Raw genomic sequence first — 26898 nt, 5'->3', positions numbered from 1 at the left:
ACTCAGTTTCTCCCTGAATTTACAAAATCTTTAAGTATGCATGAGAGCCAAAATATGAAAGTCAATAAATTAAATAATAATGGTTGTCAAATTGTAGTTTTTTCTTTTTAAAAGACTATATATATTTTTTTTAATTTCAACTTTTATTTTAGATTTGTGGGGGTACATGTACAGGACTGTTACTAGGGTATATGAAATAATGCTGAGGTTTGGGATATGAATGATCTCATTACCCAGATAGTGAGCATAGTACCCAATAGGTTTTCAACCCTTGCCTCCCTTCCTTCGTCCCTGCTCTATTAGTCCCCAGTGTCTATTGTTGCCATTTTTATGTCCATGAGAACCCAATATCTAGGTTCCACTTGTAAGTGAGAATATGCATTAATTTGCTTAGGATAATGGCCTCCAGCTGCATCCATGTTGCTGCAAAGAACATGATTTTGTTCTTTTTATGGCTGCATAGTATTCTATAGTGTATAAGTACCACATTTTCTTTTATCTAATCCACTGTTGATGAACACCTAGATTGATTCCATGTCTTTACTATTGTGAATAGTGGTGCAGTGAACATGCTTGTGCATGTGTCTTCTTAGTAGAACAATTTATTTTCTTTTGGATGTATGCCCAGTAATGGGATTGATGAGTTGAATGGTAGTTCTGCTTTAAGTTCTCTGAGAAGTCTCCAAACTGCTTCCCACAGTGGCTGAACTAATTTATATTCCCACCAACAGTGTACCAGTGTTCCCTTTTCTCTGCAGCTTTACCATCCACTGTTGTTTTTTTTAATAATAGCCATTCTGACTGGTGTGAGATGGTGTCTCATTGTGGTTTTGATTTGCATTTCTTTGATAATTGCTGATGTTGAGCATTTTTTTTCATGTATTTGTTGGCTGCTTGTATGTCTTCTTTTGAGAAGTGTCTGTTTAATGGACTATAGTAGTAACAAGTAGTTAATTTGGTGGGTTGTGGGTCTAACTGTAATGTGTTTAAATATGCTGGAATTTTTTACACTAAAACCAGCAAAAATCATTTGAAAAATAAGAGCTGAGAAAATATATTTCAGCGTTCATTGGGGTCTGTTTTGCTAAGTTACACTTTCTGTGAATGATCAGCAAATTATGCCCATTTTAAATCTAAGAAATAAGGGAATTGATTTGGTTCTCATCTGTTTCAGGCATTTCCTAATGTCTCAGCATTGATTTTTAAATATGCTTTCAATTTTATAGAATTTGGCTGACTAATATGGCATGTGATCTAACCTGTATAGTAATGACAAAGTGCGACTGTTATACACTCTTAAAAGTAATAGAAAATTATTATATCTTTGGCTATCTCACAATATTTACATGTCAAGTAAATTATTTTATAAAAATCAGGCATTAAAAATTCTACCCAGAAAGTGTTGAACAATGAAGATATACATTCAAGAATGTGTGGTTCAGGAAAATTTACATAAATTTAAGTGATATGTTTTTATGTACTGTAGTTGTCTCTGGAAGAAATCTGTATGTTTTTTGAAAACATGACTCTTAGATGTTTAAAAGCTTGTCAAATACCCTACAGGAAAGGAAATAACGTCATTTTACTTAAAGTAAATCATTTTTTCAAATTTTCTCAAGCACATTTATGTAGATACTAAGAGAGAACAGGAGTTCTTTTACACGTTTTAAATACACAACACACCAGCTGCTACCCCAGCTATCCACTAGAGAAAGGGAGAATAACTAAATTTCTGCAGCAATGTGTAAAACTAAATTTATTGAAATCCCAGTGAAAGCTTTTGCTGTGTTTGGTATAATAGGGAAAATTCCATAAGATATCTCAGATTGCATTTTCTTCATGTTAATCTTTATAGTCCTTGTGCTCCCAGGTCAGTTTGTAAACATACTTCATTCATTTAGAATGAAAACTCTTACCTCAGAAGCCAGCCAGGTTTGATAATTACAGAACATTTTATTTCAAATAACGTGACTACTCCTTGTTGTAAACACTGGATCCATTGAATTTGATTCAGAGAGGTTAGAGCTTGGTGACCCCCATTAGTTATTTTTCCTGAAATATATAAGAAATGAATTTGTATTCTAAAGTGTGTGGTTTTGATGTGCTAATGTCAGCCTTTCTTGTATCTATATCCAAGGCTTTCTCCTAGTTATATTTCTGGTTTCAAGTGCTTTTTTAAAATTTATTTTTCATTTATTATAAGAAGCCAATGTATGTATTGAGGATTACTCATATTTTCTTTCATTTTCTTCCTCTTTTCACCTATCCTGTGTTTTCTAAAAGTAGATAGAATCAAGTGATTTTGTTCCTCTTAAGAAATCCCTGACAGGCCCATGACACTGGCTACTGCTGTAGCTGTACATTTCTATACATAATTGATGACTTGGGGCTAAGCAGACAGCACCAGCACACAAACAATATAGATTACTATACAGTGAGGGTTTTTAGGTCTTCGAATTTTCCATTTTTGCATAGAAATAACTCCTTGCTAAGTAAGAAAAATTTCAGAAGGAATAAGTTCACTATAGTAATACATATTCTTCAGAGAACAAAGCATTTGCCAGCCATAGAAGATCTGGACAGTCTTAAGATTCTAACTTTACAATCCTGTCCTCCACTCCAGCCGTGTCTTAACTTAGCAGCACTGGTAACATTCGGTTTTGCTGACATTTTGGTTACTAGTAAAATTTTAAAAAAACAAAGTTTTAGCACTGAGGAAAGTTAAATTTCCAAAGAGCAATTTTTGAGGTATTTCATAATCTCATTGCCCTTTCTGTGTCTTTGATTTCCTGGAAGATGAGAAGGCTGGTAGATACAACTGGTTATCTTTTCATGAAGCTTCTGTGAGAGATCGGTGCCATGGGAATGGTGTTTATTATGTCCCATTCACTATGCCCTGCCTTTCTTTTCCTCTAAGCACCACGAACACACTTCTTGTCTACAGGCCTTTCACACGTGCTGTTCTGACCCCCACCATTCCCTAAACCATTTTTAGGTGCCCTCCACCTCTATCCTTCTCTGGGCCATTCTTACTGATCATTTGGGTCTTAGTTTAGATGTTACATCTTTTGAAACCCCTTGCTCAGTTGGATGAGGTAAGCAGCTTTGCCTTAACCCCATTATCTGGCCTTTACCTTTTTAGTTTGCTGCAACTGGACCATAAGATCTTTTAGGATAGAGACCAGGCCACCTTTATCTTTGTTTCCCCCCTCCTCTTGGGTATGCCTATCATAGAGTAGGTATCCAAAAATTATTTGTTGAATGAAATCACAGAGATCCTAATAATATAAAATTGACTTGAAACATAAAAATAATGATATGGCTTGCTAGGTTTTAGATGATAAATTGTTAGAATTTATAGGTTTCCTGGATCTTTATTTTGTTTTTCATATTGTGATATATTCTTAAGCATGCTGTGATAGTAGAAAAAATAGATTACAATTATGTTACACATTTAAATACTCATGAAACTATTTTGTAATTTCAAATGACCAACTTAATAGAAATAAAATTAGTTTAAAAATAAATGTAGCTGAAAAGTTATAATTGAAATTAAACCCAGTTGGAAAGGGAGACATGTATCTATGTAATTCTGAAACTTAAGGCTCATAGCTTTATTTTGATTCACTTTCTTTTTCAAAAATAGAATTTCTCAGAAGATCAAAAGGTTTTCCTTATTATTATTATTATTATTATTATTATACTTTAAGTTTTAGGGTACATGAAGGTTTTCTGAATCCTAACATGTACGATCTGGTTCTAGATATCCAGAAGAGGACATCGTTTTTGTCATTGTTTTTTGGGCTGCCCTCATACCTTCAGAAAATACATCACACATATTGCACATATATGTATTTTTCTCTTATAACCAATGAAATATAAAAAGCTACCAAAGCTCTCACATGAAACTGCTGTTTGTTGTTTTTTGTTGTTGTTGTTTTCTTAATACTAGTTAATTTCAGAACATATTCCACAGTTCCCCAATAGAGTTGGTCATCAGTTTGTACCTTAGCTTCCTAGTTTATAAATCAGTCATTGATTTCTATGAGGAATAATTTTGAATTCCAGCCTTATAAATGGAAATTAGGCCCATAAATGCTTTTTCATCCATAAGACAACTGAACTACAGTGTAGAGTTGTGGGTGCTAAAATCAAACTGTTGGAGTCCAAATCCTGACCTCAAAAATTACAGCTTGACCTTGGGCAAATTAGCTAACCTCTGTGTGCATTGGTTCCTTCATCTGTAAATGGGGATGATAATTGTGCTTATCTATTGGCTTATTTTCAAAATTATGTCACACTTGCAAAGTGCAAGAACAGTGTCTAGGAGGAATGCATAATAAATAATACCTATTATTCATTTATTTATTCATTCAAAAATATTAAATGGGCCCCTATTATGTCCCAAGCATTTCACTAGGTATGGGAAATACAAGATAGAGTAAAAATAAGCATGGTCCCTCTCCTCATAAAGCTTACAGCCTAGTGAAGGAGATGCAGACATTAATGAAATAATCACACAAATAAATGTAAAATTACAACTGTGATGCATGCCATAAAGCAGATCTATAGTGCCATAAGAGTGCATATTTAGGGGGAATCTATAATGGCAGAAAGACTTCCTCGATGACTGAAGGAAGCTGATGTCTGCAAGTTGAAAGTGAATATAGGCCGGTCAAGGACTAGACCAAGGGCCCTGTGGCTGGTGTATAGAGAGCCAGGTGGAAAAAGGAAAAAGATGGAGATGTAGGCAGGAGCAGATAATACAGAATGTTGTAGACCACAGTTATAATATTCGTCCTTGAAGACCAGTGGGAAACTAATGAAGGATTGCATTTCAATGTGGAAACTGTGTTGTAGTCTCCCAGAGTACAAGAGGTAGAGAAGGTAGAGAAAAATGACCCCTTCCTAGATGTAGCATTGGTCTCAGGCTAAATTTAGAAAACAGAGCATTTGCCATTGCACTCTTGACTCCCTCTCTGTTCCTTCTACCTGGGTCATTCCATCTGGGCCTGTGGTTCCCATGCCACTGTTTATCCCTCTGCATCAAGCTAGTCTTGCCCATAAAAGTACCTCTTGCTTCAAAATGCTCAACCTTTCTTGCTTCTAAGCAAATTTCATTCAGATAGAAGTTTCAGATTCATACCGGTATTTAGAGGAAAGCATATTGACTAAGATGTGAATAGCTTTCTTCCAGAACAGTGTTCTCCAACTTTTCAAACTCCTTTACAGTCTTAAAATTTGCTGAGGACCAGAGAGAACTGTTCTTTATTTGGGTGATATCTATCTATTGATCACATTTGAAATTAAAGCTGGCAAATTATTAATTCATTTTAAAATAATAACTTCATCATGTGTAAATTTGCACATTTTTATGAAATATCTCTGTATTTTCCCAAACAAAAACTAGTGGGAAGAGTACTATTGTTTTGCATTTTGCAAATCTCTTTAATGCCTGGCTTAACATGAAACTGTTGGTGTATCAGATCTCTTTTGATATCATGTCATGTAGCCTCTGGAAAACTCCACTATATAACTGCAAGAGAATGAGAGTAAAAAGGCAAATAATGTGTTAGTATTATAATGAAAGTAGTTTTTATCTCACCGAGCCCCCCAAAAGATGTTAGGAACCCATAGGTCCCTAGGCCACACCGTGAAAACTACTACTTCAGAAGAAAACATGCAATTTTAAAACAGATGCTTATTAAGCCAAAAAGACTATCATCCAAGATGGCATTTCAGGGAGTCTACAAGTGAAATGAAAAGAATTCAGGCAGCGTGGCTCTAACCTAGTTCTGCTTTTCACCGCTTCTTCCATGTATCTGTTTGAACCAATTGAACACTCTGAAAATTCCAAATGATTTTTAGTGTTGGTAGAGATTGCTGTGAGTGTTTAGACAACATTGAAAATTCGTGAAACATGATATTTTTGCATTGGTTACTGGTGTAAGGCATAGTCTCCATTCAAAGTAAACTGTGATTTCTGCGTAGCTTCCTGTGAGCATCTGGTCACTTCATTTTCTGTGACAAAGTCCCACTTAGATACTGCAGCTTAACTGTGTTTATGTTTCAAGAACTGATTTGTGAGGTGAAGCTAAAGTAATGAGAGATTGTTAATCTCTGTGGTCTCTTCCAGGTCAGAAATGACATGATTTTATCTTATTTTCTTGTGTAGCACACAAACGCTTTCTGAGGGCAGCTAAAAACATTTGGAATGATGCATCATTTAAAAATGAGTTTTGCTTCTCTCATTGACAGAATTGAAGAACAACATTCCTTTAGCTGAGTTTTGTTGAATTTGTTTAAAAAATTCCTTTAGATGAATTTTGTTGAATTTGTTAAAAATTCATTTTCATTCTTACCTTGTACCTGTAATATTAAGTTCCACCATCACTACTAGTGGGAATAAATTCTATCTTTTTTTATTGATGTTAAACATATATTTCTGTCAATTCAATATTAAGCACTTTATTATTGTACTTCACAATCATGAAAGTGCCTGCAGGGAAGAGGAAGACCATGCCCATAAAAAAAGACTGCTAAATCTGTGCTTCTCTTTAAATCAGTAGCTCATGATGGACGGGTAATGCTCTTGACCACTAGTGTATCTCCCACATCATTAATATTTTCTGTTCTTTAAGGAAGGACATACATAAGTGATTAAACATTGTAGAAGGACAATTGAAAAGCATTTACACTCCTTCATTTGAACTGAAATTTGTGGGTTATCTTTGAGATGTGTCACTCATAGATAAATGGTTAGGAACATGTTGGACTTAAGAGGTCACAGATGAGTGGCCCACAGGCCACATGCAGACCACGGATGTGCTTTCTACATTCTGGGTTTCCTAAGTTGCCCTCACTTCCTGTTATTTTACTTGTGGCCCAGCCTGTACATTCACCTTGCCAGTCTGGTGGCTGTCAGTATTTGAATTAGTAGCTCTATAGCAAGCAGTCGTGTCTGGGGAAAATAGAAAAACAGAACTCAAGAAGATTACAATACTGTGATGTAAGAAATCATCTAATAGAAAATTGTTTGACAAGGATTTATAATTATTCATCTTTTAAATTCTTGGTCATATGAAAAAAATAACTTTAAAGGTAAATGAAAATAATAGTTGATTGACAAGCATGCCTCAAAAATGACATTTATTATATAAAGATTTTTTAATAGCTTAACACAGGAGTTAGGGTATGAGATTATGAAAGGGGGTTGTATCTTCCTCAAAGAGGTCATCTGTCAAAACTTTGTTTTTTCATTATATTACTCTTCTTATTTATGTGCATTATTTTATCTATAAAAAATATTTAATGTATATTTAAATATATAGAATCAGCCACACAACTAATTTGTCAAATGCATACCTTTGCAGGGTTAGTTTATCTGGAAGGTCCCACAGCACCACCTAGTGCCCTGTATTTTATTTTGCATAATATTTTTATAAATTTAAAAATTCTTATCACATTTGAATATCAAATATGACCCTGAAGCAAATATATGGTTTAAGTAGTATTATAAATAGAATGCTCTAAAGTAATTCTTGCATGCTTAATTGAAAATTTTAAGTGAAACTCTAAAAAATGATGATTGTATAACAGTACTGTTATTAAAATTTACTGGTAAAAAACTTCACTAGTATTTCTAATTCACATATAACACTCTTAGAAGATTGTTACATTATGTGTGATTTAATAGAGCTATTAGTAAGGTTTTTGTCCAAAACAGATATTTATTTCGTCTTTTTTTTTCTTGTATTTGCTGTTCTCTAATAAATTAAAAGTAATTTTTTTAGGCTTCCTCTTGGAGGTCATGATTTCTAAGTCTTTATACTTTTAACACTATCTACAACAGCTCTTATAAATTTCAGATAAAACTGTATAACCACTTTTTAAACTAGAATTGTGAGATATTTAGAGATAGATAAAATACTTCTACATTAAAAAATAAAATGAGTCAAATAAAAGAATGAGGTGTGCTTATATATTCTTTTATGGAAAGAGCTTATATATTCTTTTAAAGAAATGCAGAGAAGTGGGAAAAGATAAAGCTATGTACGGAATACTGTGTATAGTATGATTATCTTAAGAAAACTGTATAAATTTGAATAAGTTAAGAAGGCTAGGCTAGATGGATGAGTAGGTAGGTAGAGGAATGGGTGGATACTGGTTTTTTTTTTCTGTAAGGAATTACAAGAAACTGCTAATGTTTCTGAGTTGACAGGGAGCTAGAAATTTTTAATTTTTACTTTGTACTTTTCTATACAACTAAAAATTTTCTAATGAGATTCATGTATAACTTTGTTTAAGGCCAACAAGGGTTATTTGTGTTTTAAGATTATGAACCATTTCATTGTTCCTTATAATATTTTCTGTATTAAAAACAAAGCCAAATTTTTAAATAAAAAACTGGTGTTATAAGGTTAGCATCCATCTCATAGATTACTTTTTAATAGAACATGTAAGCCCCAAGAAGGCAGAGAACTTTTGTCACACTGTATCCTTGACTTCTGGAATTGCATCTGGCACGTAATAAGTGCTCAGTAAATTAGTATTGAATGAATGAATGAGAACATATTACATTGTGTCCAACTACTATATAGAATACTATATAATAATGAGATGTATTATAGTGAAATTTTATCCTATTTGTATATAAACATACCTGTGCATGGTTACATTCTTATGTCTGATGTCATTAAAACACTAACACTGATTCAAGTTAGTTCAAAATATAGAATATCAAAAACTCTAAATTATACTTTCAAATGTTTGTGTATGGCCATTTTTGGTTTTGGGGGGGTCGGTTTTGCCTATTCTTAATAAAATATTTTATGCAACATATTAGCTATATTTGGAATTCAGTTATATTGAAATTCAATCCAAATGGTTACTAAAGAACACTACTGTGATAATTTCCCTCTTATATTTAAATTCCTGATAATTCTATCATAGTGACCTAATGGTTGTTACTTTTAAAGTTCCTACAATTATATTAATCATAAAATGCTAATTACTCATTACATGTATTCAATTCCTAGCTACTTATTTAAAATTCCATGACATTTTATAAGCTACCTGTTAGTGAAAATCCATTCATAAGCATAAGTTATATTGTTTTATTTTAAACATGCAGTGATTCTTACTAATGTGCTGTGCATAGATTTTTTTTTAAACTGTCAAAGTGTGTAGAAGTTGCCCTCTACTGGGGAACCAGAAAAATTATGTTAACATAGATTTTCAATTTCCTTAAAGACTCTTAGGTAAATCCATTGATGTGATTTACCAGATGATTGCTTCTTGCTCTCTGGCACTTTTAAATTCTGAAGATATTGAAATGATTAGCAGAGGATATTTAAAAATAAATGTCTGGTATGAATATACGTACATCCATTTCTAATTTAAAGTGTTGGCTATTTCTTATTAAAAATTCCTTAGTAACAACAGCCAATAGCTAAGGTCTAGAAGTAATTTTATTGGGATGAGTCTCTACTGAAACATTAAGGAAAATTAGCTGTATATACCTATGTAACTAAAAATGAGTCCGTACTGTTTTTAATAATTCACCATAGAAATGTCCAGGATAAAATTCTAAAAGTCTAGTCACTATATATATATATATTTTTTTTTCTAGAGCCTTTGCATTTTCCTGGGACATAAGGTGAAATTTGATTATGGCAAAGTGATTCGCTTGTTCTATTAGTTGTTGAACTTTTTATACCAAAAAAAGTCCATTGACCAGTTCTTATAAACTGATAAGACAGTCTTCTTCCTTTTGCTATTATTGCCTTTCCTTCTGCCCTTGAGAGTTCCATCAGGCTTTGGCGAACACTGCCCTAGAGAGGTTCAGAGTCTAGGATGCATCTCTAGGTTGTTAAGACCCCAATCACACAGTATATGTTTTTCTTCTCCTACCCCCGATATTTAATACAAACAAACATATCATTAAGGAGAAACCTGTTTAAAATTGGTGTCATTGGTGAGAGGTAGATAGGGAAAGAAGCAACTACTGATATTTAATAAAAATAAACATGTTATCACACACGGGGACCTGTCGGGGTGGGGGACAAGGGGAGGGAGAGCATTAGGACAAATGCCTAATGCATGCAGGGCTTAAAACCTAGATGATGGGTTGATAGGTGCAGCAGACCACCATGACACACGTATACCTATGTAACAAACCTGCACGTCCCACACATGCATCCTGGAACTTAAAGTAAAATTAAAAAAAAAAAAAAACGACAAATGAAACTACAAAAAGGCAGGAAAACATCTCAGTAGAAGTGAGGATATGAGAAGAAATAAATGCCTTATCTGGTAGATTAGGCTTGGAGAAAAAAATAATAACTAAACATGTTATTAAGGAGAAACCTGTTTAAAATTGGTGTCAATGGTGAGAGGTAGATAGGGAAGGAAGCAACTACATACCCAGATCCTACTGCCTCTTTGTGTTGGGGGTGGCAGGAGGATTTATGGACCAATGATGCTCATGTGAGGTGCAAACCTTTCTTAGGACCATTGGTTAATCCACCTCCTTCTCCTGACTGAAGCCTCTCTGAGTCACAAAGTTCAGGGCTGGTTTTCTAAACTGTAGGAATGGCTCTGGCTAAGGAATATCATAAAAACCAGAGTAAATCAGACCATTGATATATGAAACAAGGCAAGTGGAGTGCACCTGTCTCCATTCATTTTGTCCATCTTATACTCAGTATTGATCGTCACAGCTAGATCTAACAGCAGTGTGTGCCATCATTTAGACACGTCCAAAAGGAATAGATGAGCTATGCCAAACCTATTCATTTCACATGTGTAGACATGGTCTGGGTTTTTTGTTTGTTTATGTTAAAGTTCTGTTATAAATCTGAATAGTGATTTTGATTAAACCATTATTTTGAGTATCTTATATAAAAGAGAATCAGTTTTTGATTATTTTAGAAGTTTATTTTAACATCCAGGAGCCTACATGAGAAGCCCCTTCCCCAAATCTCCCTCAAGTCACTTTCTATTGCCTCCTTTCTCTGTCCTCATTGAGCTTCATACTGTCCCCCTCCTCCATCTTCCACGTCTCTGCCTTGCTTTTTCAAAAATGTTCTCCCATAGTCTTGTTGGTAATTCATGGGCCTTTTAGGGTAGGGATGAAAGTGCCTATTTCAAAATTTAATCTCTTTTAAAAACCTTACTCTAATCTGTTCTAATTTTATCATCTATGTGTTTTTGTTTTGTTTTGTTTTGTTGCTTTATAGGTATGGTAAATAATATAGTGCTGAGTAACTGCTTTCAGATCTTCTCTTCAGCTTTGTTCTACTCAAGTGGTTTGTAGGAGGCAGTGTGGTATCGGAAATAAAGAACTGGGCAGGGAATTTGAGACACTAAAGTGCTACTCCTTGTGTTTCCACTAACTCTGCACCCAAGAGTGAGAGACACCACCTCCTTGGGCCTCAACTTTGCAGTTTGTAAAGCGAGGTAACACATTATCCCTAATGTCTCTTTCAGCTAGAATTCTTTGATTTCTCTAAATTCTTAAAGAACTCTTATCCAGTATATCAACACAATAGTAGAGATCTTGGATTCTGGAACCAGACTGCATGACTTGCTTCCCATTCTGCCACTTACTGCTTGGGAATTCTGAACAATTCCTTGTCTATGTATCTCAATTTTCTCCTCTGTAAAATGAGAATTATAGTGGCACCTTTCTTATAGGTTTGTTGTGAGGACCAAATGAGTTAGTAAATATAAAGAGCATAGAACAGTTGCTGACATATACACAGTAGACATTCAATAAATGTCAACTAGTCTCATTATTATTACAAACACAAGGGTTTTAAAACATTTCAGAAAGTGTGTGTGTTTCTTATCAAATGGATATGCTTCTCCATGAGAGAAACATTTGTGGACACACATTCATCTATTCATTTGTTCTTTCATTCAGCAAAAAAATTATTGCATGCCTAATATTTGCCAGGCACTGTTGTGTTACAGACATCAATGGGCAGAATGGCAGATATACATTAAATCTTTTAAACCAGTGGGAAAAAACATCCAGTGTTACTCTAGTGACCTAAGAGAGTTACTTAGTGCCTTATTTTCATGTATTCCAACACCATTGGCAAGTTATATATGTAATCTTTGACCCTAATTTTAATTAATATTATATATTTTACATTAATTTTCTACAATCTGTTTCTTAAATATCTGTTTCTTTTAAATTTTCTGCTTCCTCCTTTGCACATTTTTTTCTTTTTAACAACTCAGACCATCTCCTCATTCTCTCAATTTTTGTTTTTATTCCTTTTGTTGAGTTCTATCTTCTGACACTTCCTTAGGTTAGTCTCTATAAGCCTCTTTTTTATTCCCACCTGTAAAATTAGGATAATCAATTTACTTACTGGAATTTTAAATTAGATAATGTTTGTAATGTACTTACCACAGTTCCTAGTACATAATATACCTCAATAAATATTGGCTCTTTTTATGATGGTGGTATTTTATATCAACTGAACCATGATTCTAAAGCAAGAAATACTACAAGCTCCTATGTATAATATTCAGGCCATAGGAACTTTGGCTGACCATTGGATAATGTGAAATGATCCTCTTGACATTTTAAGAGAGCTGTGCACTTGTGTGTAATGTTTGCGGTGCTACTAATAATCGGCTGCTCCATGTGTTCTCAGGGAAAATAAAACCGCAACCTCAGATTGCAGCTGTGTGCCCATGGTGGAGGCATGCAGGCCAAAGTGAGCTCTGGTAGGTCTTACTTTCACTATGAAAGCTTATGTCTTTATACTCTAGTCTTCAAAAAATAAATTTTGATTTAGTTTCCTTTTGCTTCCTCCTTGGTCTAATATATACTCTGTAAATAAGCATTTTTAAGAAACTTCTTTAGAAAATTATTTATTGCATGTTAAATCTAAAACTTAGAAGATATTTACATGAAAATCTTTTGGAAAATGATAGAAAGTTCCCACATCTCTGTTTCTCTGGGCTCTAATTAAATTTCAAATTGTTTTTGTCACTCTTAACCTGGATAGAAAAAGCCAAGTTAATGTAATACAGTTCTATGAGTTTACATAGCCTGAAGGTTTGCTTTTTCAGTTAAAAACAAAAAAGAGAAGTCATGAGTTTGAGTGCTGTTTTTCATCTTTAACATGTATCACTACATTAGTTCTAATCAGCAATGTACATATTATTCCACTTTTGTGTTCTTGTATTTGTCTGTCCTCTTTTATATAGCTCTAGATATTAGAGCCCTAAACCCCACACCTTCTGTCTGCTACTCAGCATCTTTAATTTCCCCCTCTGCACTGATCCCCATCCCTTTGCTTCCATTATCCTTGTAAAGGAGAACCAACTTTAGATTAGAAATGGTGAAGTAAATATTGGCAAAGGAAAGCAATTCTAAGATAGGCAGACTATCTGCTGGCCCAGACAAATTACATCACAGGGTCCTGAGAAAACTGACATTTGAGATTTCTGAATCACTATCTTTGACAAATCATAAAGAGAAGGAGCAGAATCAACAGCTGCTGGGAATGTGCAAACATCACTGCAAATACCAAAAAGAGGAAGAAAGTGGATTTTACACACTATTAACTAGTAATTTTGATATCAGTCTAAAGAAAAAATTAAAGAATGGGTCATTAAATAGTGGGTTATAAGGAGTTACAAAGGAACATGGTGTGATGTTTAGAAGCCAGTGTGGGTTCACTCAAAGCCAAGTTATTAAAAACAAGTTTGTTACACTTATTTCTGTTTGAAATATAATTTCTAATTCAAAGCAATACTTCAGAGCAGGGATCTGCAAACTATGGCCCTGGGGCAAATCTTACCATGCCAATTTGTTTAGCTATTGTCTTTGGCTGCTTTCCAGGTACAATAGCAGAGTTGAGTAATTGCAGAAGTGTCCCTGCAAAGGCTAAAATAATTATTACTTGGCCTTACACAGAAAAAGTTTGCCAACCTCTTTTCTAGAATCTAAATCCATTTTTAAAAATTTTAATGTGCCTACAAATTACATGGGGATCTTGCTAAGATGCAGATTATGACATAGTAGTTCTGGGGCGGAGTCTGATATTCAGCTAGTGCTCACAAGCTTCCAGGTGAAATCAATGTTGCTGGTGCTTAGGTTACATTTCAATCTAGTGAGGATCTAGATTTCAAAAAGATGTTTAGCAGATTCACCCATTTTAAGAAAACAAAGAGAGTAAATTATGAGTTGGAAGTCACTTCAGTTGGTTAGAATCTTGTTTAAATGATAGTGTTCATGAAGTGTTAAGCAATCAATGTCATCTTGGAGAGAAGTTTTTCTGGTCATTTCAAAATGATTATCTGATTATCATTTCCTTGTATGGGAATATTAGCTCAGTGGTGGTATTTGATCGGAGCAATAATGGGCTTGATAATTCATATGTTTAGATGACCAATATCTGCGGGACAGTTCCTCTGTTGGGCAACAGTTCTCTCTGTGTCTCATATTTCTATACATTTTGTCAGCAGAGGCACTGACTGCCCTTTGTTCTCAACTCTGGAACAAAGGGCAGCTTTGCTTTCTGCCTGTTATAAAAGATTCAGGTTCCCTAAGCTCAGTATTCCTTTCCGGGAATGCAGTCCACTGCTTCTACAGGCATCCATTTGAGCCCATCTGCATCACCTGCTTGACTTGGGGACAAGGGGAAATGACACCAACATCATGCTTAGGCTGCTTGCTGTTCTGTGAGTGGTAAAATCCTTTGGCGCTGATCTAGGACTTTTGAGCCTTCTGCCAGCATACTTGAAAGTGTGGCAGGCCGACTTGTCATCTTGAAAGTGTGGTAATCTCAGACCCTTCACCATCTTAGACTCTTTCCCAATAGTCGTAACACAGGTTCCCAATCACTGACTTTCCCCTTCCTCTGCACCCATCTTCCCCTCATTTTAGTAAAATCCTTCATGTTCTACAAAATAGAGAAAAGAGAAGCTCTTACATGAAAATGTCTTCAACTTTCCAACATCAAGCATTTAAGCCTATGTTCATCTGTACCTACTATAACCTCTGCTCTTCTTTTACAATAAAGAGATACCTACCCTCTGCTGTTCTACAACTTAAACCCTCTAGCTGTGTGCTAGGGCTCCTTCCCTGCTGCCTCTTTAGTTGCAATAGGTAAAATTCCTTCTCTTTACTAAATCTCTATTCCTGTGACCCTCTTTTGCCTCTTTTCTATGAATTTTAAGAATCCTCAAGATTCTTTCAAAACAAAGCAAACACAAAACCAAAAACAATGAACTTCATTTACCACACTTTCATTCTTTTTACATTACTGCTGTTGTTTCTCTCCTCCTCTTTACAGCTAGACTTCTTGAAAGACTTGTCCAAATTGCCTCTCTTTTCCCTCCTTTCTCAGCCCTCCATGTACTCCAATTTAGCTTTCACGCTAGTCATCTATTGAAATTGTTTTCATCTAGCCTTCAATAAGCTTCAATCTATAGTCTACATTTCTTGACTTATTTTCTGTAGCAGTAAATCACCACACCAAGCTATATGCTGAGGACTACTCAGCTGTTTTCACTGTCCAGACCCTATTCTGAGTTTCAGTCCCATAAATCCAGCTATCACAGTATCTCTAGTTGGAGGCCTTGCAGATACCTCAAACTCATCATCTTTCCCAAGAAAAATGAGTCTGTGCATCCCCAGTTCCACTCTGGCTCAGTAATTGGCTCCATGTTCTCCTGTTTGGTCAAGAATCACTTAACTCAGAAAACTAAGAAACTGTTCTTCCATCTGTTTTGACACTCTCCCCACAAACTTAATTGAACAGTCTACTAGTCTAGTTTTCAAATACATTTTGAATCTGTTCTGTTGGTCCATCTTGATGACTAAGATCCCATCGCCTTAGCCCAGATCAACTTCTGCCTGGAGTCCTGAATAGCCTCCTGCTTAGCCTGCCTCGCTCCAATCTTCTGCTTTAATGTCTTCTCTAAAGTACACACGAAGTGATTCTTACCTAACCACAGGGAGCACTGTGCCAGTGCCATTGCCCCTCCCCACACCCATGGCTGCATAAACTCTTCCAGTGTCTTCCTCTTGCTTTGAAGTGAAGCCCAAACTCCTTACCATGGATTACTAGGCTTTTCTGGTTCATCTGTCTTTTAACTTCGTCTCTCACAGCTGCACTCCTCACGTTCTGCTCTTCGCTTTCAGTTTGTTTATGTTCTTCTTGCCTTCAGTGCCTTTATAGTCTCTTCCCTCTGCCTGTTTCCTCTCCCTCCCCTTCTTCTGTTCTGACTCCTTTGCCTGGTTAACTCCTTTTCTTCTTTCAGTTCTCATCTTAATTGCTTTCACCTCCCTATTAAGCACTCTCATAGCTCGCTGTAATGTTCATTTTGAACATTATCATTTTATTGTCATTGCTTAACTGTCTTCTCTAAAAAACGTTGAGGGCATTGATTGTGTATGTGTCATTCTCCTCTGTGTCTCATCATCTAATAGGGTCTGGCATGGTAGTCACTAAGTAGGTATATGTTGAATGTGTCAGTGACAAATCAAAATCTGAAAAGATAATAGGCCAAATCTAATAAGCTAATGTTTAATGTAAGTGTAGAAGACCCTTAATTTTGGCCTGAAAAATCATCACACTTTTTTGAGAATAAGATGATAGAGGTATTTTTTGATCCAAGTATTAAAATTAGAGAGGAACAAGGTAGAACCGCTTTCTCTGGTGGGAACTGTTTATGGCATAAACTGTTATGACATAAACCATATATTCACCTTTTCCCCTCGGCACCAGTGATGTATGATACATGGTACTCAATAAATGTTTGCTTAATTAAATGTAATGTCGTTAGGACAAGCCAGCTGCCATTCCTGTAAGGCCTCACTGAGTGACATTGCTTTAATGGGATCACCACAATCCAGGAATAGGTCCATATCTTTACATATCCAGAAATGTCATCAGCACACCTTAGTGTGGTTATGTTCCAGGAGACTGATGTCAACTAGTCAGTGTGCTGTCTTCCTGTCAGAAATGCTACTTGGAAAACAAAATTATTACTAAAAGTTTTCTTGGCTGGGCACGGTGGCTCACGCTTGTAATCCCAGCACTTTGGGAGGCCGAGGCGGGTGGATCACGAGGTCAGGAGATCGAGACCACGGTGAAACCCCGTCTCTACTAAAAATACAAAAAATTAGCCGGGCGTGGTGGCGGGCGCCTGTAGTCCCAGCTACTCGGAGAGGCTGAGGCAGGAGAATGGCGTGAACCCGGGAGGCGGAGCTTGCAGTGAGCCGAGATTGCGCCACTGCACTCCAGCCTGGGAGACAGAGCGAGACTCCGTCTCAAAAAAAAAAAAAAAAAAAAAAAAAAAGTTTTCTTGACAAGCATGGTGTATTATTCTGTCCTTGCATTATTATAAAGAAATACCTGAGACTGGGTAATTTATAAAGAAAAGAGGCTTAATTGGCTTACGGTTCTGCAGGCTGTACGGGAAGCATAATGGCCTCTGCTTCTGGGAGGCCTCAGGGAGCATTTACTCATGGTGGAAGGCAAAGCACGAGCAGGCACTTCACATGGTGAAAGCAAGCGCAAGACAGTGAGCAAGGTAGGAGGTGCTACACACTTTTAAACAACCAGATCTCATGAGAACTAACTATCATGAAAATAACACCAAAGGGATGGTGCTAAACAATTCATGAAGGATCCACCCCCACGATCCAGTCACCTCCCACCAGGCTCCACCACGAACATTGGAGATTACAACTCAATATGAGATATGGGTGGGGAACAGATCCAAATCATAGCACGTGGTCTCAGACTAGAGAGAATTAACTGGACAATTTCAGTGGCTAGTATTATCCAGCTCAAATAGTCGGATGCCTCTATCTTCACTATAGTGTACTGTGCCTAATAAACAAAGCGGCATGTTCATGTCAGCTGCTAGACCATAACTGCTAAATGTTTGATTTGGGCATGTTAAGATCCTTAGTCTGTGAAGGTCTAGTTGTAAAGGGGAAAGTATAGTCAGAAGAGAGGAAAGAACCCCTCGCTCACCAATCCACCACCACTTTCTTTCTAACTACCCTTCCCTAGGCTCCTAATGTCTCTTTCTTTCTTTCTAAAAGTTTTCTCAGTTATGTATCTTGACATTCATGCTTATAATGTCATATTCTTTGGAGACTGTATACCCTGACCATTTTGTTGAAATTTAGATATGTCCAGAATTCCTATACCACCTCTTTATTTTTTTTTTTTTTTTTTTTTTTTTTTTTTTTTTTTTTTTTTTTTTTTTGAACAGTCTCCTCTTCTCCAGCTGGAGTGCAGTGGCATCTCGCTCACTGCAAGCTCCGCCTCCCTTCACACCATTCTCCTGCTCAGCCTCTCCAGTACTGACTACACGCCCCCCACCCGGCTAATTTTTTTTTTTGTATTTTTAGAGACTTTCACCGTGTCTCGATCTCCTGACCTCGTATCCGCCGCTCGCTCCATGCTGGATTACAAGCTGACCACCGCCCCCCCTCTTATATTTGTTGCTTAGGATTTGTTGATCAGTCTCACTCATTAAATATTGGTTTGACATCATTTTATTCTTGAAGAATAAACTTCTCACTAACTGTTTAAGATATCACTATATACTGACCACAGGACAAAAGATGAAGATAGCCTGGAGGTTTAGGTTGACAGTAATCTTTTTTTTTAAATGATATTTCCATTAATACAAGTTCAGAAGAAGGGAGTTGTCAAAGTATAATTTTCGAAAAGTTAAAAACATGACTTTCTTATACATACAGAATGAACACATGTCAAACATTTATTTAACTGAATAATGAGGAAACCATCAGGATGGTAAAGCTAGTTCTGGAGAGATTATAAAAATGGGGGTTACCCAGGCCATTAGAAAAGCATACTGAAATAAGTATGCTAAATTAGAGACAAAACTGGCCAATGCCTACAGGGCAATAAAACCATAATTATTGTGGTTATTTTTTCTACTAGACAGAAATCATTTCCATCACTACTGAACAAAACTCTGTAAGTTAACGTATATTTTTATAGTCTGAGTCTTAACTAACAGTAAATAGAAGTTAAACAAAGGTGGTTAAGTAAACTTTGGATTGGCTGATAGATAATACTCCATGATGACATTAAAGAGACATGCTGTCCTCTTGTTGCCTCATTTCCAAGTTTTGGTCAATTGTTAATAAGTGAGATTGACCCATAAATGTGGAGTCTTAAATTTATCTGGGTGAGTATATGTCTAAGAGAAAGCTCAGAACCCTGCCCTAAGAGGAACAGTGGAGGAACTGAGGACTTTTGTCCTAGAGAAAACTTACTGTAGGGGCTAAAATGCTAACTTCAGCATTACTCTTAAAATATAACCCTGAGGAAATAGCTGAAGAAGGCATAGATTTTATTTACACCATTCAGGAGCATCATTTAAAAGGCCATCACCAGGAAAGAGGGTGGGGCTTGCCCTAAATTGCTTCAAGGGGAAGACAGAGCATTGTTGGTAGTGGTTTGGGAGCAGTGTAAGAAAGAGCTTTCTCCTCATGAGAAAGCTTCAGCCAGGCCACTGTTTGCCTGAAGAGCAAGGGTGTCTTCTCTCTGGGAGATTCTCTGGCAAAGGCACAGCCATCACAGTTCCCATTCTTATATAATGCTGTACTTCATAAAATTGTTGTGAGGATTACGTAAAATAACACAAAGTCCTTAATACAGTATGCAGCATAAGTACTGCATAAATGTTAGCTTTTATTATTTTAATAATAATTGTGATGACTTTCCCAAAACTTAATTATGGTGCTCTTGTCAGAATGAATGCATCATGGCTGACTCATTTCCTAATGCAACTAAAAAGTAGGTTTCAGCATTATATAAGGACGTGAGGGAGACAGAGAGAGGGGTTCACACTTTAGATGAGGACTAGACCAGGGTATCTCTAAGATCCCTTTCAAAACTGATATTCTTTCTTCTGTGAAAACTGAATTAATGCAGTATCCTGGAGACAAATCTAAAAAGTCAATTTTAGTATCTATGTGATCTTTGTAGTTGTTGCAGCAAAACCTCTTGATAACATTTTCTATTTCAAAAATTTCATAACTTCACTTTAGTTTTGCCTTTTTTTGCAAGTCCTATTGCTGAGAGAAGCACATTCACAGTTTTGTTGTCTTGTTGTTATTTGGGGCTTTTTGTTTGTATTTTGATGCAACTAAATCTGTATCTGAGATTTAACACTCTTTCTTTCCACTAAAGTCATTGAAATACATTCACCTAGTCATTCACATCTGAGGTGTAAATGGATTTTCTGAAAGTTTTTTCAGGAGACAATGAAAGCCAGTCAGTTTGTGACTTGACTTCTTCAGGTGTTGCAATCAGAAAGCTTTATACACCATCCCAATTGCAAGGATGCTAAAACTATGTCTTGACCTTGAATCTTCAAGGAAGAGGTAACATCTTTTGCTAGAAGTGCTTATCTCCTACCAGTTTGGTTTTATCCATTTTGAGGAGAATTTACTCAGGAAAGAGAAAAGAGAAATAATTAAATTGAGCTGCATATACTCAAAAGAAAATAACATGTTTATTTAATTTTGTAGTTTTCAGTGATTGTTGCTGATGCAGTTTAAATGTTTAGCTCGCCCTTTTTACCACTGATATTTGCAAAAACTTGACTCTAAAAAAATGTATCTGCCATATGACATGAAGGCTTACTTCTCAATTTGTTTTATGTCATCAAAAAGACATACTGAGCCTGAAACTCCTCTCAGATTTACTCTTAAAATACAACCCTGAGGAAATAGCTTAACAATGCAAAGATTTTATTTACACCATTCAAGAGCACAGGCTCTGGAGCCAAGGGGAGGTTCAATTCCTGGCATTGCTTCTTCCTACTTCACTCAGTCTCTCTGAGGCTCAGCATTCTTACCTAGTAGATGGGATAATATAATACTACTACCTATGTCAGAGAGTTGTTGTGAGGATTACATAAAATAACATACCTAAAGTCCTGGGTACAATATCCAACATAAGTACTACATAAATGTTAGTTTTTATTATTTTAATAATAATCGTGATGACTTTTCTAAAAATTATAGTGCTCTTCTCAAAGTGAATGCCTCCTGGCTGACTCACTTCCTAATACAACTGAAAAGTAGGTTTCAGCATTATATAGTGATTCACTCTTAATGAACTTGAACAGCTATTCTTGAGAAAATAAGAAGGAATATTAAATCCAGAATTAGCAAATACTTCCTATTTGCTAGGAAACTTTTACTATTTTGGGAACAAATGTTATAAGTCCTTGGAAGAGCTGCAAAGAAACTATCATGTGTCATTGACTATCCATTAGAAGTATTCAGGGAGGAAAACCTGTGGATAACAGCACTTTTCTATCTCACCGATTTTCTTTAATATCATTATGTTGAATTCTTTTTCAGGCATTTCATAAATTTCCTTCTCCTTTGGATCTGTTACCAGAGAATTATTGTGTTCCTTTGAAGGTGTCATGTTTTCTTGCTTTTTCATATTTTTTTTCCTTACTGCACATCTGGCCTAACAGTTGCTTCTTCCAATTTTATGGATTGGCTTTAGTAGGGAAAGAATTTTTCCTATAGATATATCTATAGTGTTGGTTTGGTAGGTTGCCTTGGCTTTGATTCTGGATGGGCACAGTATTGTAGTCTCTGTATTTCTTCAGCTGTAATCAGCTCAGTGATGTCTGTTGTGGTTGTTAGTGGAGGCTGTGGTGAGGCATTTTTGGGGATAGGGACTCCAGACAGTCCAGTCCATGGACCCCAGAGGTGGTGGTGGAGTACAGTGTGGACCTATCCTTAGGCCCGGGATGGTTTGCATAGGTTCTGGCAGTAGTGGGCAGAGTGAGTCCCGACACTGTGCATGGGTGCTGGCAGCAGCAGTGGTAGAAGAGGAACAGCTTCTCCTAAGGCCCACCGATGATGCAAACAGGTGTCAGCAGCAGTAGGTGGGGCAGATTAATTCCCAGGCCCTGGAATGTTGTCCACAGGCACGGGTGGCTGCAGTGGCAGGTGAGAGAAGTCTCTCCTCAGGCCTCCCAATAGTCCACACAAGCACCAGTGGTGATAAGGAAGAGTGGGTCAATCCTGAGGCCCCCAGACAACATGAACATTAGCAACACACAGGGAAGCCCATCCTCAGGCCCCCACGTGGTGCACATGGGTGCTGGTGGGAGGGATGGATTAATCCCCAGGTTCTCAGATGAGCTGTGCAGCTGGCAGTAGCAGGTAAGCCAGGCCTAGTCTTAGTCCCCTAGAGGGTGTATGTTGGTGCTGGTAGTGCAGGCAACAGGCAGGGTGGGCTTCTCTTGAAGCCTCCCAATGGTGTGCACAGGCGCCAGTGGTAGCGAGCAGGTTGGGTCATTCCCTAGGCCCCCAAATGATGTGCAGAGGTGCCAGTGCACTGGTAGCAGGTGGGGCTGGCCTGACCTTTGGTCTGCAGATGGTGCCTGCAGATGCCAGTGGATGGGACATGTCAGTCTCCAGACCCTCAGATGATGTGCACGTGTGCCAGTGCAGGCAGAGTGGGCCTATTCTCAGGCCCCCCAATGGTGCACATGGGTGCTAGATGTAGTGGCACAGGGGTGGGGGCTATCAATCCTCAGGCCCCTGGACAATGCGCACAGGTAGTTGTGGCGGCACCGGTCGCAGCCATTATATCATTCTATATTGAACCTTATTTATAGATCAGTGTCCTCTACTGGATTATAAGCTGTTTAAGCATAGGGAACATGTACTTACTCTTGAATCACTTGGATGAGCCCAGTACCCAGTATATAAGTGGATGTTTAATTATATGTTTAAACAAATCTGCTTAAAATTGAATGCCTCTCATATAGACTGAGTCAGCCAGATATTTTCATTTTCATGTGACCCTGTAAAGTTTGCAATTCCTTCTAAAGTCTGAATTTAGTACAAGTCATTGAAGGACAGTAGCCCTTCTGAGTTATCAATTATTTGTCATTTAGCACATTTGCCTCTCCTAAATGTGTTAATGAGAATGTGTTTCATACATACCAATGGAGTTGATAGGCCACAATACCTGTTTAATAAGTAGGATTTAAAGTGATTCTTAGATTAAAATATTGTATTCTCTTTGGCCAATTGCAAAAGTGTGCACAATAAAAAACATTCATTCTGTTATTTAATAATAAAACAAGTCTGTCTGTGGATATTCACATGTGTATATCTCCAAGAAAGTCATGGTAGCATTGTTCATTTAAGGTAAGCCAGTCCATCTTGGGCCACATGCAAAACAATTGAGTGACTGTTATGACACAGGGACTTTCATGTAAATATCAAAAGGACTTTTTTTCTTCCAAAAGTAATGAAGTAATCCCAGATCTGGATCTTGGACACTGTCTGGGTATAGTACCTCTATCTATCTGTCTCTCTCTCTCTCTCTTTTTCTGTGTGTGTGTGTGTGTGTGTGTGTGTGTCTGTCTGTCTGTCTGTCTCTCTCTTTTCTCTCTTAGGCACACACAACCTCAGATTCTCTGAAATTTTAAAATTCCATGTAGAACTCATTAATAAAAATCTGAAATGTTTTTTCTTGTATAAATCATAATGAAATGTTGAGAGATAAAGGAAAAACTAAGACGGGCAAATAATCATCTGCTGCTCCAAAACTGAAGCCTGTCATTACAACTCCCAACTCAAACACTTAGTTTTAAAGATTTGCCTTCAAGAAACCTAAAAGCTGGTATTCTGCCTCACTGGCAACAGCCTCAAACTGTTCCCTGTCATCGAAGAAAACAAATCTTTTGCTCATTTCTGCCTAAGGGAGGCAGAGGGACTGAGGTGGTCCTATGTGGCTGAATTAGATGAAAGACTTGCCTTCCACCATGGAGACATGAAGTCTAATCAAGTGAAATGAGTTTTGAGATCCCAGCTCATTTCCTAGGGGAGATCAGTTCACATTACAAAATCACGACATCTCATTCATCACAACTGATGTGGTCTTTGCTCAGGAGAGGACCCCAACTGGGACTAAACCACCTGTCTTCTCTCAAAAAGGGGCATTTTATCCAAGTTAGAGTTGAAAGCCTTGGAGTGAGGAAGCTTGCCAGCCACCAGCTTCTATCTGTGTGATCCATGTGCAGTGTGGAAGGGAATTTAGGTTTACAAAAGGAAAGATGAACCTAAGGCAGATTGGTGGTTGCACTTTCAGGATGCCAAATACAAATAATTGTAATAGAGATGTTATTTTGGAAGAGAAAGCTAAGATTGGGACTCTCCCCTCTTTATCTCCTAGATTTTATTAAACAGCAGTGAGAAGATAAGCACTCCTATGCCTCAGAGTTTGAAATGGCAAAGAAAGTGTCCTGCTTTCCAGGCTGATAAATGATCATCCTCTCTTTTATTTCTTTCAGGGCATCGTTATAACACCCCTGCTCCTGCTGCTTTTTGTGAGTATTTTGATGTTGTCTTTAATATCTTTTATTAAAAGCTATCTACAACTCTTTAAGAAAGGTCATTAGAACAAAAATGAAATTTGAATTATTTTGCACCATATTTTGAATTGTTATTCCAGTTTAGCTGTACCACATAATAATATTCAGATACAAAGAAGCTTCATAATTTCATGATCCAAGAGCAGCATCAAGACCCAGTCATTAAGCCTCCAGCTCCTGGCTAAATCATTATATTACAGATAAATGACCCCATGACACAGGTTACAAAAACTGCACTGCTCTTTATTTTCTCATTAGTAAAACTAAAGTGATTGATAGTGACCCAGTGTTTGATAGTGTTTAACAGAAAGAGCCCTAGGACCAGGGGATCAGAGGAAGCTTGGGTTCCAAGGCTGGTACTGATGATAACTAGCTTCCTCACCTGGGGGAAGGCTGCCTCAATTTTTTTCATCTGTAGAATGGGAAGTAACACTTCCTCCATTCTATTGCCGAGATAATGAAAGGTGCTTTAAAAATTAAAAATATAAATCAATACAGGCTTCTAGTTAACTAAACAAAAACTGTTCTGAAAACAAGAAATGCTAATTAGCTGTCTTATTTCTTTTGGCTCTAAGCATATGAGAAATTAGATGAAAGATTATAATAGAAATTAATGTTACCTCATGCTGAGCAAAGCATATGTAATCATGAATGATACCTAAAATATTTTATGAGCCGTGCATCTTTTCATACACACATCTTCTAAATATAAATCACTCTGCTTATCACTGAAATGTAGTGGAGATGTGTTTCTGGGAATGTAATGTAGCTGTTTGACTAACACTGTTTATCAGTGAATTAAAACTATGGGGAAAATTTATTTAATTATAGTGTAATTACCCAAGTGGGAATTCAATTAGAGTAATAGAATGAGGGACTTCATTTCTTACCCGCTGAGTAGGAAATAGGGAGGGATAGATATACTCCTAAACAGTTGGATTCCACATCTTTCATGAAAGACATTACCTTCAAGTAATAAACCTCACCCTTACCCTCCCTTTTGAAATGCTGGCTCCATTCTGACAAGGTAAGAAGAGTCAAATAATCAGATCACTTTCCTCAGCATAACAAACTTCATTGACATGGACTTCACCAACGCAGAATTTTCATTTAGTCAAATTGAAACTAAAGAGACTATTTGCATTAATTTGGAAGAAAAGACTTATTATGTAACTACCTGCCACTAGATGTGAGAAACTGGAATCATCCGTTAGTTTATTTCCAAGACCTGGGATCACAGGACAGTTTCCCAGATGCAGCCCTTGGTGGGCACAGGATACAGGCCTGTCTGAGTCCCTCACTTGCAGTAGGTCAAGGGACTACTATAGAGCTCAGCATCTGGTAAGTGCACAATAAATGGCTGCATCACCTAGGTTTTCTTCGTTATGGAAGGGTGACATCTCTTTCTCATGTAACTCATTTAAGAAGAGCAGGGGAGATGTTACAGCCACAATTAGGTGGCTGAGGCCTAGGGTGTAACACTTTGGAGTGTCTCAGAGGCTGGAATCTCTGAGACCCTTTTATGACTTGTGATTAAAGAACCAAAAAGTTGGCAATGCAGGCTCTTTTTTGGTTCCATATGAAATTTAAAGTAGTTTTTTCCAATTCTGTGAGGAAAGTCATTGGTAGCTTGATGGAGATGGCATTGAATCTATAAATTACCTTGGGCAGTATGGCCATTTTCATGATACTGATTCTTCCTGTCCATGAGCATGGAATCTTCTTCCATTTGTTTGTATCCTTTTTTATTTCTTTGAGCAGTGGTTTGTAGTTCTCCTTGAAGAGGTCTTTCACATCCCTTGTAAGTTGGATTCCTAGGTATTTTATTCTCTTTGAAGCAGTTGTGAATGGGAATTCACTCATGATTTGGCTCTCTGTTTGTCTGTTATTGGTGTATAAGAATGCTTGTGATTTTTGCACATTGATTTTGTAACCTGAGACTTTGCTGAAGTTGCTTATCAGCTTAAGGAGATTTTGGGCTGAGACGATGGGGTTTTCTAGATATACAATCATGTCATCTGCAAACAGGGACAATTTGACTTCCTCTTTTCCTGATTGAATACCCTTTATTTCTTTCTCCTGCCTGATTGCCCTGGCCAGAACTTCCAACACTATGTTGAATAGGAGTGGTGAGAGAGGGCATCCCTGTCTTGTGCCAGTTTCCAAAGAGAATGCTTCCAGTTTTTGCCATATGGAACCAAAAAAGAGCCCACATTGCCAAGTCAATCCTAAGCCAAAAGAACAAAGCTGAAGCCATCACGCTACCTGACTTCAAAATACACTACAAGGCTACAGTAACCAAAACAGCATGGTACTGGTAACAAAACAGAGAGATAGACCAATGAAACAGAACAGAGCCCTCAGAAATAATACCACACATCTACAACCATCTGATCTTTGACAAACCTGACAAAAACAAGAAATGGGGAAATGATTCCTTATTTAATAAATGGT

At 37.0% G+C, this 26898-nt stretch overlaps 1 protein-coding gene across 2 annotated transcripts in view; it reads left to right on the top strand.

The window, feature by feature from the left end:
* Nucleotides 1-26898, top strand: part of SLC10A7 (solute carrier family 10 member 7) — a 257106-nt gene that overhangs the window by 163192 nt on the left and 67016 nt on the right. For both annotated transcript variants that reach the window (XM_003257779.2, XM_012507958.2), the window contains exon 6: nucleotides 24364-24399. In XM_003257779.2, the coding sequence (XP_003257827.1) occupies nucleotides 24364-24399 (36 nt within the window). The remainder of the gene's footprint in view (nucleotides 1-24363; nucleotides 24400-26898) is intronic.

Source organism: Nomascus leucogenys, chromosome 7b, assembly GCF_006542625.1.
Source record: "Nomascus leucogenys isolate Asia chromosome 7b, Asia_NLE_v1, whole genome shotgun sequence".
NCBI classification, from domain to species: Eukaryota; Metazoa; Chordata; class Mammalia; order Primates; family Hylobatidae; genus Nomascus; species Nomascus leucogenys.
The sequence above is the reverse complement of the archived record's forward strand: the minus strand, read 5'-3'. Positions and strand labels throughout refer to the sequence as shown.